Source organism: Mugil cephalus, chromosome 18 (assembly GCF_022458985.1).
Source record: "Mugil cephalus isolate CIBA_MC_2020 chromosome 18, CIBA_Mcephalus_1.1, whole genome shotgun sequence".
Taxonomy (NCBI): domain Eukaryota; kingdom Metazoa; phylum Chordata; class Actinopteri; order Mugiliformes; family Mugilidae; genus Mugil; species Mugil cephalus.
The window spans coordinates 14,259,614-14,275,929 of NC_061787.1; the positions used below are offsets into that span (position 1 = coordinate 14,259,614).

A 16,316-nucleotide genomic window follows, 5' to 3' on the forward strand; every position below is an offset into this window, starting at 1 on the left:
CACAGTCAACCACAGTCACATACTTTTCAAGCCCTGAAAAGTCAGCTGAATGGTGAGAGCAAGATCCGAGTCATCAACGTGTACGCACTACCAGTCATCGGATACCCCGCTGGCATCATAAGCTGGCCAGAGGAGGGCATAGAGGTCACAGATATCAACACATGAAAGCTCCTCACCCCAAGTCCAAGACCCTGAGACTGTACGCTGAGGGGAAAGAGGGAGGCCGAGGACTAGTGAGCATCAAGGCCACAGTCCAGGATGAAACATCTTAAATGCAAGAATAAATCAAGAAAATGAGGAACTGCTTAAGGAATGTCTCAGACAACAGAAACCCGATGAATGTGCAGAGGAAGAGAAACAGACAACCTGGAGGTACGAGCCCGTACACAGCATGTACCACCGTCAAATTGAAGAAGTGGCTGAAGAAGAGGCACTAATCATGGTGGCACAAGAACAGGCCCTATAGAGACATAGAGGCCAGGTTCTACCAGAATAGATCAGACCCAAAGTGCAGACTGTGCAAAGATGGTAGTAGGAGAACCTCCGACAGATGCCACGAACAATACCAGATGTGATTTCAGTAATATACAAAATGTACAAGCAATGTAGCGTTTAGTTTAGTTTATTTTAGTTTGACTTAGTTTATTCTACTATCAAAACATCAGTAATATATGTGCTTTAAGGAATACTATCAATATATAATTAATAAAACATATATTATCATATTTTAACATATTTTATTTTGTCAATACGTAATTTAAAACAGAGAAAAGTAGTCTCTGTCTCAGGCTATTATATCATTTCATAAAATAGAAATAAAATACATGAAAACATTTCAAGAAGATAAAAGTCTGTTGGGCCTCTTGTGATCAATGGCATTTACAATTTAATAAAGTCACGTATTTACTGAGTTTGTTGTCATGTGCACAGTGTAGAACCATGTTTTCCACTGAAATTCTTCTTTTTGCCATCCACAGATACATATAATAGAAAATACAAAATAACCAACACAAATATCGATTAGCTGTTATCTAAATCAGGCTTTACATAAAAACTCCCAGAATCTAAACTCTGAAAACTCATTTACAATTCATTAGTGTGAACAGGAGGAATCATAACAGTATTTCAAAAAGAAAAGAAAAAAAAAAGACAAGCGTGCTGTTTTTCGAATGGTATTTTATTTTGAAGCCTGAGCATTAGCCCGGAAGTGGTACCGGAAGTCCAAACGTCAAATTGTAGTTCCGGCTTTCAAAGCTTCAGACGGTAGCAGATCAGACGCAGGTGAGGCTCTAACTGCTGATATCACTAAAACAAATGTTACTTCTTGTTAATGTCAGTGTAAAAACATTCTTCCGGGATCGGAGAGGACAACATTGCCGATAAAAGAAGCTGAAGTAGCCAAGACGGTAACTTAGCCCAGGGGGTAACTGTTATATGGCTGGTTGTAAATCTCTAAAAGTTTCGGTTTCTACTGCTGTGAAATGTTGACAAACTAGCTTAATGATTCAGACTTCAAAAGAAGTCTGTCGCTAAATGTCACCAATGACTCGGGTCAGAATCAGGTTTAATGTTATTTACCGGGACCGGGAGTGATGTCTGGTGGTGATATGATAGTCAGCTGTTTACTAATAGAGCTATGATTAGCCTGGACTTTCCCAGTTAGCACAGTTGATCCTGTAGGTAGTTTCCTTCTTGATATCATCCACTGGTGTTTGACTGGATTATTACCCACACAAACTAAACACTAGAGCACATGCTTTAAGATGTATTGAAGCAAATTTTGATACAGTAGTGTCTGCCAATTAAATTTTATGGGAAAGAAATGAAAAATACTAAGTTTTTCTCATCAATGTGACCAATAAAAGTTTGGAAACTTAGTGCAGCCACGTAAAAAAATTTAAGGAATTCCAGTGATGAGTGAAAATGTTTGGTTTCAGTTTTCTTAAGTTGTAAAGCATGTTTTCAACTGAAAGTACTGCTATTATAAATAGTTAATTTGAGAATAAAATCCCAGTAGATCAGATTTAGTTTTCTATCTATAGACTGACATTTGACGCAACAAATATTCACCTTGATACATTTCAATTCATACACAATTAATTTAATACTGTCTGACAAACATCACCATAAAAATAAAGGTCTGCATTGTCCTCTTCTCTATTTCTTTAGTTTTTGACAACCATGAGTAGCGGCTCTGCGGCTGAGCAGATGGATGAGGTGAGGAGCAGAGCCCAGTCGCTCCTCGCCTCCTCTGGTTTGGCCCAGACTGTGAAGGCTGAAGTCCAGACGATGGCCGCCATCCCTCTGCCCCTGTCAGAGAAGTACCTTCACTTCTCAGCAGAGGACATGCTGAGGGAAAACACGACGGGTCGCAACAAACAGGAGGTGAGGTCCTCTCTCAGAAAGCCTGGAGACACCAGTTCACTTCTTTTATTTATTAAGACAGCTGACTGTTGTTTACTGAGTGATAACTTAGCAGCATCATCTCTGCCTCAGGTTCTGGAGTGTCTGAGTCGACTGGTCAAGGCCTTTAGCATCCTGGAAAAGTACGGGTGTAACCTGACTTGCCCCACCCGACCCAGATACTGGAGGAGCGTCAAGCACAACAACCCCGTCTTCAGAACCACGGTGGACGCCATCAAGGTGAACTAAGTTGAGCGACTCTGGCAGATTTTTTGTTAGAACGATTAAGAACGAGGAATTTAAAGCGTTATTTTGCTCCACAGGGAGGTCGCAGGGTCCTGTATCTCTACGGCTACACCAACCAGCAGATAGACGGCCTCAGTTTCCCCGACGAAATCACCGAGCCAGACACCGAAAAGGTCGCTGCGATCACGCTCGAGGTCATGACCTTACGCACGGAGGTGGACATGATAGTGAAGGTTTGTGTTTACTCACGTCTGCGTGTGTGGCTTGTTTCCCTGTGGAGTATTCACTGTTTTCCATGTCTTATATCTTTGTTTGTTCAGGGCACCCATCCTCACCTAGAACACTTCAAAGATATCATCCCATTTGTCATCTCGCAGGTCTGTACGCACATTTCAGGGGTTCTTCACTAATTAATAGAGTAGAGGTGACTTGAATCGGGCTGTTCACATGAGTTTCTGTTTATGAATGTGGGGAAAAAAGTGGATACACAGTAGAAAAGATTCCAGTGTCGACCTCCGATCTCTTTTCTCCAGAGTATGCTGGTGACTGACTCTGCGCTGCCTCGAGAAGAGAACCTGCCTGACAAACCTCAGATCCCACCTCCTCCTGCTGAACCCGTTCCAGCCCCCAGGGCCCTGACATCAGGTGGGCTGCTGACTTTGTCTTTGGCAGACTACGCAATACGGTTGTGTGTGTGTGTAATGACTTGAGATCAGACCCTGGGTTTGTTCTCACCTGCGCTTTAAGCTGGAGTGAGTGGATCCGCCAGGACTGACTGAACAGGGCCTCTGTATTTTTCTTTTCTTCGTCTCCAGTCTCTCCCGCAGCGAGTTCCTGCAACTTGTGTGGCGGCGCGTCCACTCTGAACTGCCCTTCCTGCGACAATCAGCCTTTCTGCGACGCATGTGACGACATCCTCCACCGGCACCCCTCCAGAGCCAGTCACAAGAGAGACAAAATACAGAAAACCAAGCAAGGTGCGCCTAAGTCACAGCAAAACCGTGGAAAGCGGATTGTTTTTGTTGCTTTTTTTTTTTACATCTTAAAAACATGTGTTCTCGCAGAGACCTGCAGCATCTGTGGCATCGCCGCTGTCCACGCTCTGTGCTCCACCTGCTCCCAGAGGTTGTGTCTGAACTGCGACAGGCTCTTCCACTCTCACCCTGACCGCAAAGGACACAGCAGAACCACAATCACACCGGTCAAAACGGCCAGGTGACGACCTCGTTCTTTATTTGTAACGCTGGATTAGCGAGTCGTTATTTAACCAGATGCAAGACTTGTTGTACCTCCAGAATTTTTAAATATTTTACTTTTCTTTCGTCCTCCAGTCCGCTTCTGTCCCCCTGGGAGTGCGCTTATTGCACTACGGTGAACCAGATGCGAGCCGTTCTCTGCACAACCTGTGAGCGCCCTCGGCTCGCCACGGCTGCATCCGTCGCGCCGGATAGCCCCGGTTCACTTCTCACGTCGCCAAACTCAGGTGAGAATTTGTTATTGACCTTATTTATGCAGCTTGTTTTAAAGTAAAGTTACAGCAGCCTCTAATACATCACAGCAGATGAATTAAGGATAAAAAAATATATATTTTTTGCACAAATAGCCAAACATATCCATGAATAACATAGTGATGGTTATTTGTTTACTGTGTGGATCAGTTTATATGAGTTGTGCTTGGTCTCTCAGAGTGGCAGTGTAAGAGCTGCACGGTTGTGAATCAAGGCAGCAGCATCCTCTGTGAGGTGTGTGAGCGCCCTCGTCTTGCCACTCGCCCGCCCGTCGCCCCGGTGCTGACCACCCCCGGATCTCCGTCTGACTCTGCAGCACAGGTTCGTTGGATTATAAACATCCTGAATACTTTAATACGGGGCTACTGCAGTTATTTACTATCAGCTGTGGATCTACAGTCCAGATAAATAAAAAAAGTAGGGCTGGCTTTAGTCTGTTTTTGGAAGGGTTTAGTTTAGTCTTCAGCGCTTAACAGAAAAAAAGGTCTGTGTCTGAGGATCAGAAATAATAAAATAAATCAGATTTTAAGTATCTCACGAGGCTGGAGCTGTGGATGCGGTTTACAATTCTTGGATAAAGTCGAGAGAAATAATTGTACATTTTTCTCCTTTTTTGTGTTTTTTCTTCATCTTCTTCCTTATCTTCCTCTTTCTTCTTGTTATTCCTCCTACTTCCTTGATTATTTGTCCGCAACCGTATAGTCTCTTTTTTTCTTTTTTCCTTTCCTTTTCTTCTTCCTCCTTCTTTTTCCTTCCTGTTCTTTTTCTTCATTTCCCCCATTCCTCCAAGAGGAGATCCCGATGAGCTTATTTCCCTATTGTTAAGACATTTTATCGATCCAAAACACAACTGAAAGAAAGATAATAGCAGTAATGGAGTTTCCTCAGAAATGCAGAAGACATGATGAAACATTACTGGTCCTTTGTAACACAAAATTTGCCATAGGTCAATTTACCCTTTACCTGTGTTTAAAAATCTTTTCATTAACATGAATCGTTTTCTGTCCCTCTGCAGTGGACTTGCCAGTTCTGCACCTACGTCAACACGAAACCCTCGACGGTGTGCGAGATGTGCAACCTGCCCAGCAAAGACTCGGCCGCGGTTTCTCTGCCTCAGTCTCTGCAGCAGACGCCGGCCAGCGCCAGAGATCCACCTCAGCCGGCCTCGAAGCCGCAGCCCAAGCCCAGAGCCAACCTGGAGCTGAAGAGGCAGAACACGATGAGGGAGGACGGACTCACTCTCATCCACCAGATAAGAGTAGGACGCGCGCCAAAGCTTTTCCTTGCCTTGTTTGAGAAATTGGTTGTAGAAGTAAAATACTCTTTCATCAGAAAATGCGCTTTCATTTGCTCAACCAACTGCCTAAAACTTACGATGTTCAGAAGTTGTTAAAGTAGAGGAGGGGTTAAGTTCCAGCATCGACTTCACTGACTAATATTCCTCCTACTTTCTTTTTCTTTTTTCTTCTTCTTCTTTCCTTTCTCTTTCTTCTTCTTTCAGTTTCTCTTCTTCCCTCTTTCTTTTTCTTTAATCTTCTTTCATTTTCTCTTTTTCCTTCTTTTTCTTCTTTCTTTCTTCTTCTTTCACTTTCTCTTCTTCCCTCTTTCTTCTTCTTTATTCTTTTGTTTTCTCTTCTTCCTTCCTTTTCTTCTTTCTCTTTTTGTTTCTTATTCCATGGTTCAGTTAGCTAAGTGATGTGCTTAGCTGCAGCTAAGAGTCATTTGTGTTAATCTGCCTGTTTAAATGCAAAAATATTCAGTTTACATTTACTTATTTGGTATTTTTGACAGTTTTTAGTCAAACAAATCAAACAAATATTCAGATATGACCCCGTCTGGACTTTAATTCTTAGTGTGAAAGTATTCAGTTGGACCCGTCTTGTCTGTATTTATAAGTGGTCAAACATTCAGATATGATCTTGTCTCGACTGTGTTTCTCAGTGGACAAAAAAGGAGGCTAGGAGGTAAAGACGCACCCTCTCTCATATCCTCAGGAAGCAGAGAAGCGAGGCGTCAGCCCGGAGGAGGTGTACGCAGCTCTGGGCATGTGCGGCGGCAGCAACCCCTGCGACTGGCTGACCTCGGAGCTGCCGCACCTGCTGGACGAAATCTGCGCCATGGCCGCCTCTGTCCAGCTGAACTACAAAACGGGGAACGCCGGGATGCAGCCGATGGTGGAGGGAGACGGGCAGGAGCCGGAGGTGAGCGCTCGGAACGCGGCGGGCGACGGCGTGAAGCTGTCCAGGGCCGAAGCCAAGCTGGCCTGGCTGGCGGCCGGAGGAGACACAGACAGAGCCGTGAAGCAGCTGCTGAGAGACAGACAAATCAAGGTGAGGAACAACTTTAAAGTTATTAAAAAAGTACATTTTTCTTGCCTGCTATAGACAGGAAGACTTTCTTCTTTTTCTAACTTTTCTAGATGTGATTTCCGGCCATCAGGAGACGTTTTTACACTATAAACTGAATGTGGAAAATGCACTGATGTGTAATGTAATGTTCAATATGTGCTGCAGCTAGTAGTTATTAAACATTCAAATTAGGAGTTTAAACCTTTAAATTGTGAGGTTTCTCTGCAGGTTTTTTTTTATTTCATTACTTCTGGGGTTTTTTTCTACATACAGTTAGTGACGAAAATAGCAGATTAATCGATAGCCATCGGTTGTGCAGTAGATTTATCTTAGAAAGCCAGGAACTTAAATTCAACATTATTCAGTTTTATCTGTACAGAATCGGATTCAGTCCCAGACGAAGCCATGAGGTGACAGTAGCCGAAAAAAAATGAGGGGTATAGAGTTTAGTTCCCCTCTTTATTTACTCCTGTATGAATAATATAATATGATATTAATATACACAGTATTTTACAGCTTAAAGAAAAACAGGAGAAAACATATCGACTCTTGAGCGAAAGTTATGAATATCGAAAAAAAAAAAAAAAAAAAAAAGGATCCATCTGTAATTTTATAATCATTTGGCAGCACAGCTAAAATGTTTACGTGAGAGCACACAGTTAGCATCCAAAAAACTTTTGGGCAGACTGACAAGCTGAACACACAGCCCTCTGCTCCTATGCTCCTCCAACTCATTTTAAGGCCACGCAGCTGTCGTCTAGTTTCACCGCTGCCTCGACAGACACGTGATGATTTAAACCGTCACGCTGCTCGAACCTCGTGAGCGAGCGATTCTAAATGTCTTTCATTCGTTTACTTTATGATTTATTCATTTATTTTTGTATTTGTCTTAACTTAGTTACTTGTTAAAAACTATTTGAATACTTGAAGTTTAAGAATGTCAGTGAGACCAAGTCTTTTGTAACATCAGGTAGTTCAGCTGTTCATGTGCATTTTGAAATAATAATGATAATAATAAAAAAAAAATGCACTGAATTTAACTTTAACTTATTTGTCTGAGCTACATGGCCTAGCTATAACCTTCTAGGAATTATTTGGTGACATAACTGCATATATATATTCAGAATAATGAAAACAAACAGTTAATTTATTTACATGATTTCATTGTGATTCTTTAAAAATAAAAATACAAATAAAAAAAACATTTAAAAAGATTCTGCCACATAATCAAGAATTACTGACTCGTGCAGATGCAAATATTTCACTTTGAAAACTTGAAATCTGGAAATCTCATTTTTAACATTTAATTGTTTTCAAGTTCAAATGTATCTCCCCACTTTTTAAACTCCGTATGAAGAAGTCAGGTCAGAATTTTATTGAAATCCTCTGTTGTTTAGGCTCAAAACAAAAACTCTCTTCCTCGTCTGTGTCTTGGTTTCATTGCAGTTGCTTTGTGGTTGTCCCTTAAAAAAACGGTTTGAGAATATTGACACGGCAGGTGAACATTTAACGCCTGCTCTCCTGTCTTCAGATGAGGGAGCTGTACTCCCTGGGCTTCCGGGACGCGTCTAAGTGTGAGGAGGCCCTGCGGCAGAGCGGAGGTGAGGTGAAGGGGGCTCTGTCTCTGCTGCAGCGCCCCCTCCTGGAGCCCTTCCACCAGCATATCTGGAACGACCAGATCGAGGCGCCGATTGATCCGAAACACCCGGACAAACAGGTCGGACGGGAAACTGCGCCTGAGCGCTTTAATGTGCTGATGGGGGCACGACACACAAATAATAATCATCATCTGTTGCTGCCCGCAGAGGATGTGCAGGCGGCTGCTGGCGTTGTATGGCCTGCCCAGCTGGGGGCGCTGCGAGCTCGTCCTGTCCTTGCTCCAAGAGCCGGATGTCACGTACTCGCTGGAGGACGTGGTGCAAGCCGTGAAGGAGTCGCATGACAAGGATTTCATCCGGCGTCTCCTCAACAACGAGTGCCCCTGCTGTCTGAGCATCTTCCCCCGCAGCAAGGTGGGCCGTCCAGGAGAGCGTCACGCAGTCATTTCAAACAGTTCTATGTGTATATTTCATTTGAAAAGATGAAAGATACAGAAGTTATGCAAATTAAATATGTAAAGCAGTAGGATAATAATAATAATCTGGAACAATGACTGATATGCAAGCATGGAAGTGCACAGAGAGGACAGATAAATGGAGAAATAAATGGTCGGCTTCAGTAATAGCATCACAGTCGCTTTACTGTTACTGTTTGCTAAAAATTGTGTTTTTTCTTGCTTTCCAAAAACATTCAAATACGACCATGCTATTAGGCTAACAAAATAAATCTTTAGTTAAGGAAAAACAAAAACTGAGAAATGTCAAGAAGAGCTACAGATGGAAGACTAACTCCTCCACAAACATAGCAGAAGGTTTTATGTAGGAGGACTGGAAGCAACTTAAAGGTGAAGCCAAACGGATCTGGGTCACAGGGGAGGTTAGGAAGAAAGTATGTCTCCCAGAAAAAGAATGGGGGGAAAAAAAAGAAAAGAAAAGTAGCGATTTCATTCAGAGAGGCCTCGTTGAATCCTTTTGCTCGGCTCCTCCAGATGCAGTCGCTGACCTCCTGCCAGTGCTCCGTCTGCCACGAGTGCTTCAGGCAACACTTCACCATCGCTGTGAGAGACAAGCACATCAGGGACATGGTGTGTCCCGTCTGCGGCGAACCCGACATCAACGACCCCGAGCAGCTGGACAGCTACTTCTCCACGCTGGACATACAGGTGAGCCGGGAGGGAACCCGAGGACGAGCGCTACGTGCTAGTTCAGGAACGAGGAAGGAAAAAAAACACAACCTGAAATAACACGAACTTAAATTTGACACTTAGATTAAATGACCAACATTGAGCTTGTGCGCGATGATTTGTGGTGTCGCTGAAACTGTAAAAAAGCAGCTTAATTTCCATAGTTCTCGTGTTTTTTCTGCCTCTAGCTGCGGGACTGCCTGGATCCTGACGTTTACGACCTGTTCCATAAAAAGCTGACCGAGCACGCTCTCATGAAAGACCCCAAGTTCCTGTGGTGTTGTCACGTGAGTTAGACACAATTTAAAGCTGTTAATCAGCTTCCACGATCTGATTTCCTCCTCCACCAGCACACCATGCTTTCCATACTCACTTCCCTTTAGCTGGCTGTTAGTTCTTTAGAGCTGTTCTTAGTGTGAACATATATATAAAGGGGGAAGCATTGATATTGTTATGTGCTTCCATTTTCGAACTTCCTCAGTGCACGTCCGGGTTTATCAACGACGGAGACCAGCTGAAGGTCACCTGCATGTCTTGCCGCAAGAGTTTTTGCGCTCAGTGCAAGAAGCCTGTGAGTACAACCTCTGTTGCCATTTTCCATCAAGCGCGGGAGTCTCCCAGGTCAGATGGGAGGTCCAGCCTTGAAGCTCTGGCAGCTCTTCACTCGGCTCATTGACTCTGTCTCCTTTTCCAGTGGGAGCCTCAGCACCAGGACGTGACCTGTGAGCAGTTCCAGCAGTGGAAGAGGGACAACGACCCCGAGTACCAGAGGCAGGGCCTGGCCGGATACCTGAGCGACCACGGCATCAGTGAGGCTCGCCACAGAGTTTACCTCAAAACAGCAGCGTTCATACAGTCGGCCCCACCCAGAGCAGAGTTAATATTATGTTGCTGAGCCTTTCATTCAACAGCCCAGAGCTGCATTCGTTCACCACAGGTCGTTATTAGGATCCAGACATCCATTAATCCTACTTTTAGTTTTGTTGACCTTATCAGAAAGTTCACCCTCTTAATATTTTATCAAAAATAAGCAAGAAGCAGAATTCTCACCTTTTCCCACAATGTCAACAAAAAATGAAACTTTAAGAGCTTCGTAAAAAGTTTAAAACAGAAGCCAAGGACCCTCAAACTGATGGATAGATTAAGTAGGGACCCCCTACCTACTATATGTGTTCTATATTAAACTCAGCCTAGTGCTGTTTATAAATACACACTATCATCATTTGGCATCCAATCAGCGTGTAATATACGGCCTTGTAATTGGCTCAGCAGTGATTGGGTGGGGCCTACTGTGTACAGGAGGCTTTGATTGACAGGTCTCAGCTAATGCAGCGCTCTGTGTGAAACGGTGCACTGTTGAGTCTGACACAAGTAACTAACTGAAAATAACGTCTTCTGCCTCTATTTATCCCTTTACTGAAATATGTCGGATTCATGTTTATGTGTATTTAAACAAAATTTGCGGGGGAAAATTAAAAACAATGTATAGAAAATGTCTAATCAACCAAAGATTTTGCGACCCCCCCTGCAGTACCTCCACAGACCCCCAGGGGGTAGCGGACCCACTGTAGAAAACCTATGGTTTAAAGTTTAAACTGCACCAGTTTTCTTTATTTTGACCAGTGCAACAATAAAATGGTCTAATAATACAATACCCAAACAAATTGAACAATTACTGCAAACAAACGTCTTCTACTCCCAGTGTCTATATTTAAGATTTCTCTGTATTGTGTGATTATATTTGGTTTGGTTATTGTTACTATTATTATTATTGCTACTTCATTAGATTGTTAGAAATTGGAAAATAATCACAGATCTCTTTGACAGTACGCTTTGTTCCTGATACTTATGCACTTTAACCTCCTGAGACCCTCTGTCCTCATATGGGGACATTAAGTTTTAGGTTTTAAATTTTTAAAAAATAATGAAATAATCCCAGTGTCCACATATGACGTTTTTTTCCCCCACAACTACTCCTTCCTGTTCCAAGCTGATGCTTAGTTTTTATACTTAGGTCCAACTAATCCCAAATACAAATTAAAACTGCAGACCAAATAAAAGCTTCAGCGTCAGGAGGTTCAGGTATTTTAAGTTTCAGTCGTATTTTTGAATATTTATTTCACCAATGGCTTTGGATGTCAATGGCAAATTGGGGAAAAATGTAGAAAAAATGCATCACGTTAATATCATAACATTATTTCTGCGGGGAAGGAAGTGTCCAGGTTCAGTGTTTAAGTTTTGACAAAAGAAGTATAGCAGCGTAACATTTGGACTGATTGTACTGACCAGTGTGTGATGTCTTCCTGCAGCCTGTCCTCACTGCAGGTTTCAGTACGCTCTGACAAAAGGCGGCTGCATGCACTTCAGCTGCTCCCAGTGCAGATACGAGTTTTGCAGTGGCTGCAACAACCCCTACCACAAGGTGAGAGCTCAGTCATCACTCGCTTCCTTTTTAAATTTTTAGATTTTCTCACTAACCTGTTGCAGTTGGACTCGATTCTTATCAGGAAATGAGCCTGGTCATTATGCGTTTTAAACTGATACATTGGACTGTCAGATTGTTGCTGGACTATATTTAGTTCCTAATAGATACTCCAGATCAAAGGTCAGGCTGTCATTATTTTTTTATTTCACACATGTGCAACAGTAGGGTGGTCGTGAAACAGCTGTAAACATAAACATACCTGTATATACCATCCACTGTTAGCTTCTCTTCTGCTAATATTACAACATGCATCTGCGATTTCACCAGCGGACTGAATAGGCTCTCGGCCAATTGCAGGGAACCTGACAGAGTTAGCGTGTAATCTGCAGTCTCGTGATTGGCTCAGCAGTAAAAGGGGCGGAGCCTGCTGTGTACAGGAGGCTTTGATTGACAGGTCTAGTGTTATGCTCTGTGTGAAACGACTGAATGAGTGAAGTGCTGAGTGAAAGATAACGTCTTCTGCCTCCATTCATCCCTTTACTGAAATATGTTGAATTCATGTTAATGTGTGTTTAAGGAAATTTAAATATGTGGGGGGAATTGTGGGTAGAAATTAAAAAAAAAATATAGAAAATGTCTAATCAGCTAAAGACCTAAAGCAAACCTTCTGTCTGGTTGGGTTTTAATGTACAGTATGTTTAAATTATGTCCATTGTCCAGTAATCAATAAATATTAAAAAAAAATTAAAATAAAATCCTACTTCGGTGTAAGCAAATTCCAAAATTTGAGAATTTAATCCATCATATGCAATTTGTTTTTGCCAAAGATATGAGTGAGTCAGTTATCAAAACGCTCGCTGATTCATTTTCTCCTGCAACTTGAAGACGACACCAAAACTGTGGTTGAAATTTCTTTAAGAAATCAGAACAGGCTGGTCTTTCTGTGTGTTTATCTCAACGTTGGGCTCACAACACAGACATAGTGACACAGTGACCAGAGAATACACACTGTAAATGTGTTTCATGCTTCTTATCTACAGGAGGTCGCGTAGGTCACTCCTTTCAGCCTTGAAAGAAGACAGGAATGCCTCATGTGTTTGTCTTTCCCCTCTCTTGCAGACTATATGTAAAGCTCCTCTGTGTAATTACCCCGGCCTGCACGCTCACCACCCGCGAGACTGTCTCTTCTATCTCAGAGACTGGGAGCCTCAGAGGCTTCAGGCGCTGCTGCAGGTAAAGAGGCTCTGGATGTTTGGGTCAGTGGGACGACAAACCCGATATTACTGAGAAGGAAAAAGGGAGGAAATGTGAGGGATGTGGTCACGTGGACTAGTCATCGGATACTTGTACGTGAGGGGAAATAAAACCAAAATTATGTCATGAATTCTGCAAACTGAGAAACTGTTGATGATTTATTTACTGGATCGGTATTTAGTGGTCATGTGATCGCACTGTAACAGCATCGGCTCGAATTGTTTCCAGGGGCTTAAATATCACGTCTAAATGAATGCAACAATAAATGCAAACTGTAAGTTTAAAGTGTGTTTGTTGGTTTGGTCCTCAGAGGAGTGGAGTGGACTTCAACACAGACGCACCTGATGGAGCTCAGAATGGTAATAACAACAATTTGATATTTTAAAAAAAAATATATATACATAAAATGCTAAGATTCACTCTTTCTTGCCCCAGATTTTTGAGTATCTTGGTTTTCTGGGAAAACCTGGAATTCAGACAAAAGTTAGATGGTATTTTCCAGATAAAGACCCTTGTTGTGTTCTTACATCGTCACCATTAGGTGAAGGACTACACTCACATGCCACTTTATTAGGTACACTAGTGAATACAGGTGAATTCTACTTAGGGCTGTGAACAGGCTGACACCACATCAAGGCAAATTCCTTTTGATGTTGGTATTTTGTTTTTTAACGCCTTGTTTGAGAATTCAGGAAGTGATCGAGGCAGGAGTAACGTTGTAGTAAATAATGAAAACCTTTACCGAAAACTACCTCCTCATTCAGATTCACTGTGGGGGTTAATAATAGGCTGTTATTTATAATAATGTTACACGTGGCAGAGGGCGTACGTGGAATTCCTTCCTCTTGGCTGGAATATTTAATTTATTTCCTGTATTAAAGCCAAACATTTATTATTATTCTTAAATGTTTTTTCAGACACTTGCGGTGTGATGGAGCAGAAAGATGAAGGAGGCCAGCAGACCGATTCGCCGTGCGGCACCAAAACACAACCGGGGCAAGCTGGACTCTGCGAGTGAGTGAAGCACACGAACGCGTGTGTGTTTAATGTTTTGTCTTCAGGAAGTCGTGCTCTTTAATCTTGTTTAGAGATCTGTGGAGGTTATGTATTGACGTCACCTCTGCCAGGGCCCGCTCACCTCTGAGTGGCAAAAACACAGCGACATGTGTATCAGTAAATACAGACCAACACAAATGTGCAAATTAAGGACAATTGGACTCGACAATGATCCATACGAACTAATGTGGATTTGGAAAAGTGAATTAGCCTCAGTTTCAGTTAGTTTAAGTTAGTTTTAGTGAACTTCAGTTATGATAAATGTAGCTAAATAAAAGACGCTGCTTCTCAAATGAATAACAGTTACTGTTAAAGCCTATGATTCAAGCTAATGCTGCTAATCAGTAGTGGTAACCGTAGAGACTTGGCTGTGACATCACGTCCATACCCTCCATTCTCTCACACTGAGGTAGCAGAAACATAAGCTCACATCACCACTAACTCTGTATCCTGTCAGCTCCTGGAGGGAATTCAACTCAGTGCTTGAAGCTCGCTGATTCATCAGAGTTAAATGTGAAGTGGGAAAGAGTCAGGTCCTTGGTTGAATTCCTGGTCTGCAGGTTCTCCAGAAACTTGCTCATTCTTTCCTCATCAGGTTATTTTGGCCTGTTGTTACAGACGGGTGAGAATCTGTAACTCTCAATACTACATTAACTTTAGCAGCTCTAGTTATTAGACTTAATATAGTTGCGCGGTGCAAACACATGATCTAGGACTTTTTAAAAAATGTGCCGTTAATGTATGTTTAATCACAAGTAAACTAAGGTCGATGGGTTGATTAATTGAGATTACACCTTTGAATCGGTGTATATAAAGTGACACTTCAACACTTCAACACAAAATATTATTACTATAATAACACAGATGAACCTACAAAGACTCCTGGATTGAATCTGGAGCTGCCCCTGTCTTTACTGAGCTCTGTAGTTCTTGTTTGACTGTTTTGTTTTGAGTCTCACATCTGTTTAGCTGGTTCACACAGTGGAGCATCTCACAGAAACAAATAACAGAAACCAGATTTCCCCCTCAGGGGTTAGTAGTGATCAGAAATAGAGCTGATGATGCGTCTCAACAGATCCCAAACGAGTCATATTTAGACTGTGGTGTGTGTGTGTGTGTGTTTGTGTTTGCGCAGGAAGCACTACAGGGAGTACCTGGTGAGTCTGATAAACGCTCACTCCCTGGATCCGGCTCTCCTCTACGAGCACAACGATCTGATTCGAGCCTGTGAGAGGTACCAGGTGGACACGCAGAGAGGAGACGCCGAGGAGGACGAGGCTTACCACGCTAGGATGCTCAAGGTGGAAATCTGTGCTCATAGAAAACTGGAATTGGGAAGCTTTTATCGTCTCTGTATTATACAAAATTACAAATTATAATTATAAAGGAAGTACAACACTCACTCACAAACATTCGCATGCACAGACAAGGTTAGACCACATTAAATATTAAATATATTCCACAGGAATTTTTAAATATTCCTCTGAGATAATCATGTGATGGACCGGTGCCTTAGAAGGGGAAAGCTGTTCTTTAGTCTGGTTTGACTTACACATAACACTGTACACTGAACAGGTTTAATCTAGTCTTTGACGTTTAGTCTTTACATTCTTTCCCTCTCACAGAAACTGATGGAAGTTCCACTTGGAGAAAAAGTCCCTCGAAACAAGTAGGACGTCCCAGGAGTCTGGAAGTGATCCTGAAAGGAGAGCACTTTGATTAAAAAAAAATGCGTTCTGGCCGCCTCCACTGTTGTTGTCGTCAAGCTGATGTGAATCATCAGCAGGATAGATTCCATGTGAATGCCAAACCACAGGAAGAAAATTACATTTTTGTGGTGGCTTTGTCAAGCTGTCGTTTCTGATTTGTGTTAAGAAACATTTGCTCTGTTTTGTTTGTTGTTCTGTTCTCATTTTTTTTTTTTTCTCCCTCACAAATTGTAAAGATGATCATCTGATCTACGGGAACGGGTCTGTAAAGAAGTGTTTATCTAATGTTGTGTGCCTTAAAGTGACACAAATGTTGAACTCTCAGAGAAACTGATTGGTGACGTGAAGAATCGGATCATTTTGATTTATCTCCTGCACTTGGTGAAGAATGTGAGTTCATTTCAGTATAAAATTGTATAAATAAATGAACACAAACTAATCACATTTATCTTATGTACGCTGGATAATTCAAGTTGAAACGAAAATAAATGTTTATTTTAAAAGGAGTGTGGATTTAATTCTGTCTTTCAGGGAATAATTAAGAGTTTGTGAATTAATTAGGACATTAACAAGCTCTTAAGTAGG

At 42.2% G+C, this 16,316-nt stretch overlaps 1 protein-coding gene across 3 annotated transcripts; it reads left to right on the forward strand.

The window, feature by feature from the left end:
• The first annotated feature begins 1,219 nt into the window (after positions 1-1,219).
• On the forward strand, positions 1,220-16,237 carry LOC124995937 (E3 ubiquitin-protein ligase RNF31-like). 3 transcript variants are annotated; one of them, XM_047568704.1, is made up of 24 exons: positions 1,220-1,281; positions 2,170-2,385; positions 2,497-2,643; positions 2,727-2,882; positions 2,970-3,026; positions 3,183-3,294; positions 3,465-3,626; positions 3,714-3,864; positions 3,981-4,132; positions 4,336-4,478; positions 5,173-5,415; positions 6,152-6,487; positions 8,037-8,222; positions 8,311-8,517; positions 9,093-9,266; positions 9,476-9,574; positions 9,769-9,858; positions 9,982-10,096; positions 11,597-11,709; positions 12,832-12,945; positions 13,277-13,325; positions 13,884-13,980; positions 15,158-15,323; positions 15,648-16,237. In XM_047568704.1, the coding sequence occupies exons 2-24, from the start codon at positions 2,182-2,184 to the stop codon at positions 15,693-15,695; spliced, it is 3,321 nt and encodes a 1,106-aa protein (XP_047424660.1). In that variant the 5' UTR covers positions 1,220-1,281; positions 2,170-2,181; the 3' UTR covers positions 15,696-16,237. The 3 variants fall into 3 exon arrangements, 2 of the variants coding, with proteins under 2 accessions (XP_047424660.1, XP_047424661.1); XM_047568705.1 differs by having other exon boundaries at positions 1,267-1,406; XR_007110779.1 differs by lacking the exons at positions 15,158-15,323; positions 15,648-16,237 and having other exon boundaries at positions 12,832-13,058; positions 13,884-13,974.
• The last annotated feature ends 79 nt before the right edge of the window (positions 16,238-16,316 follow it).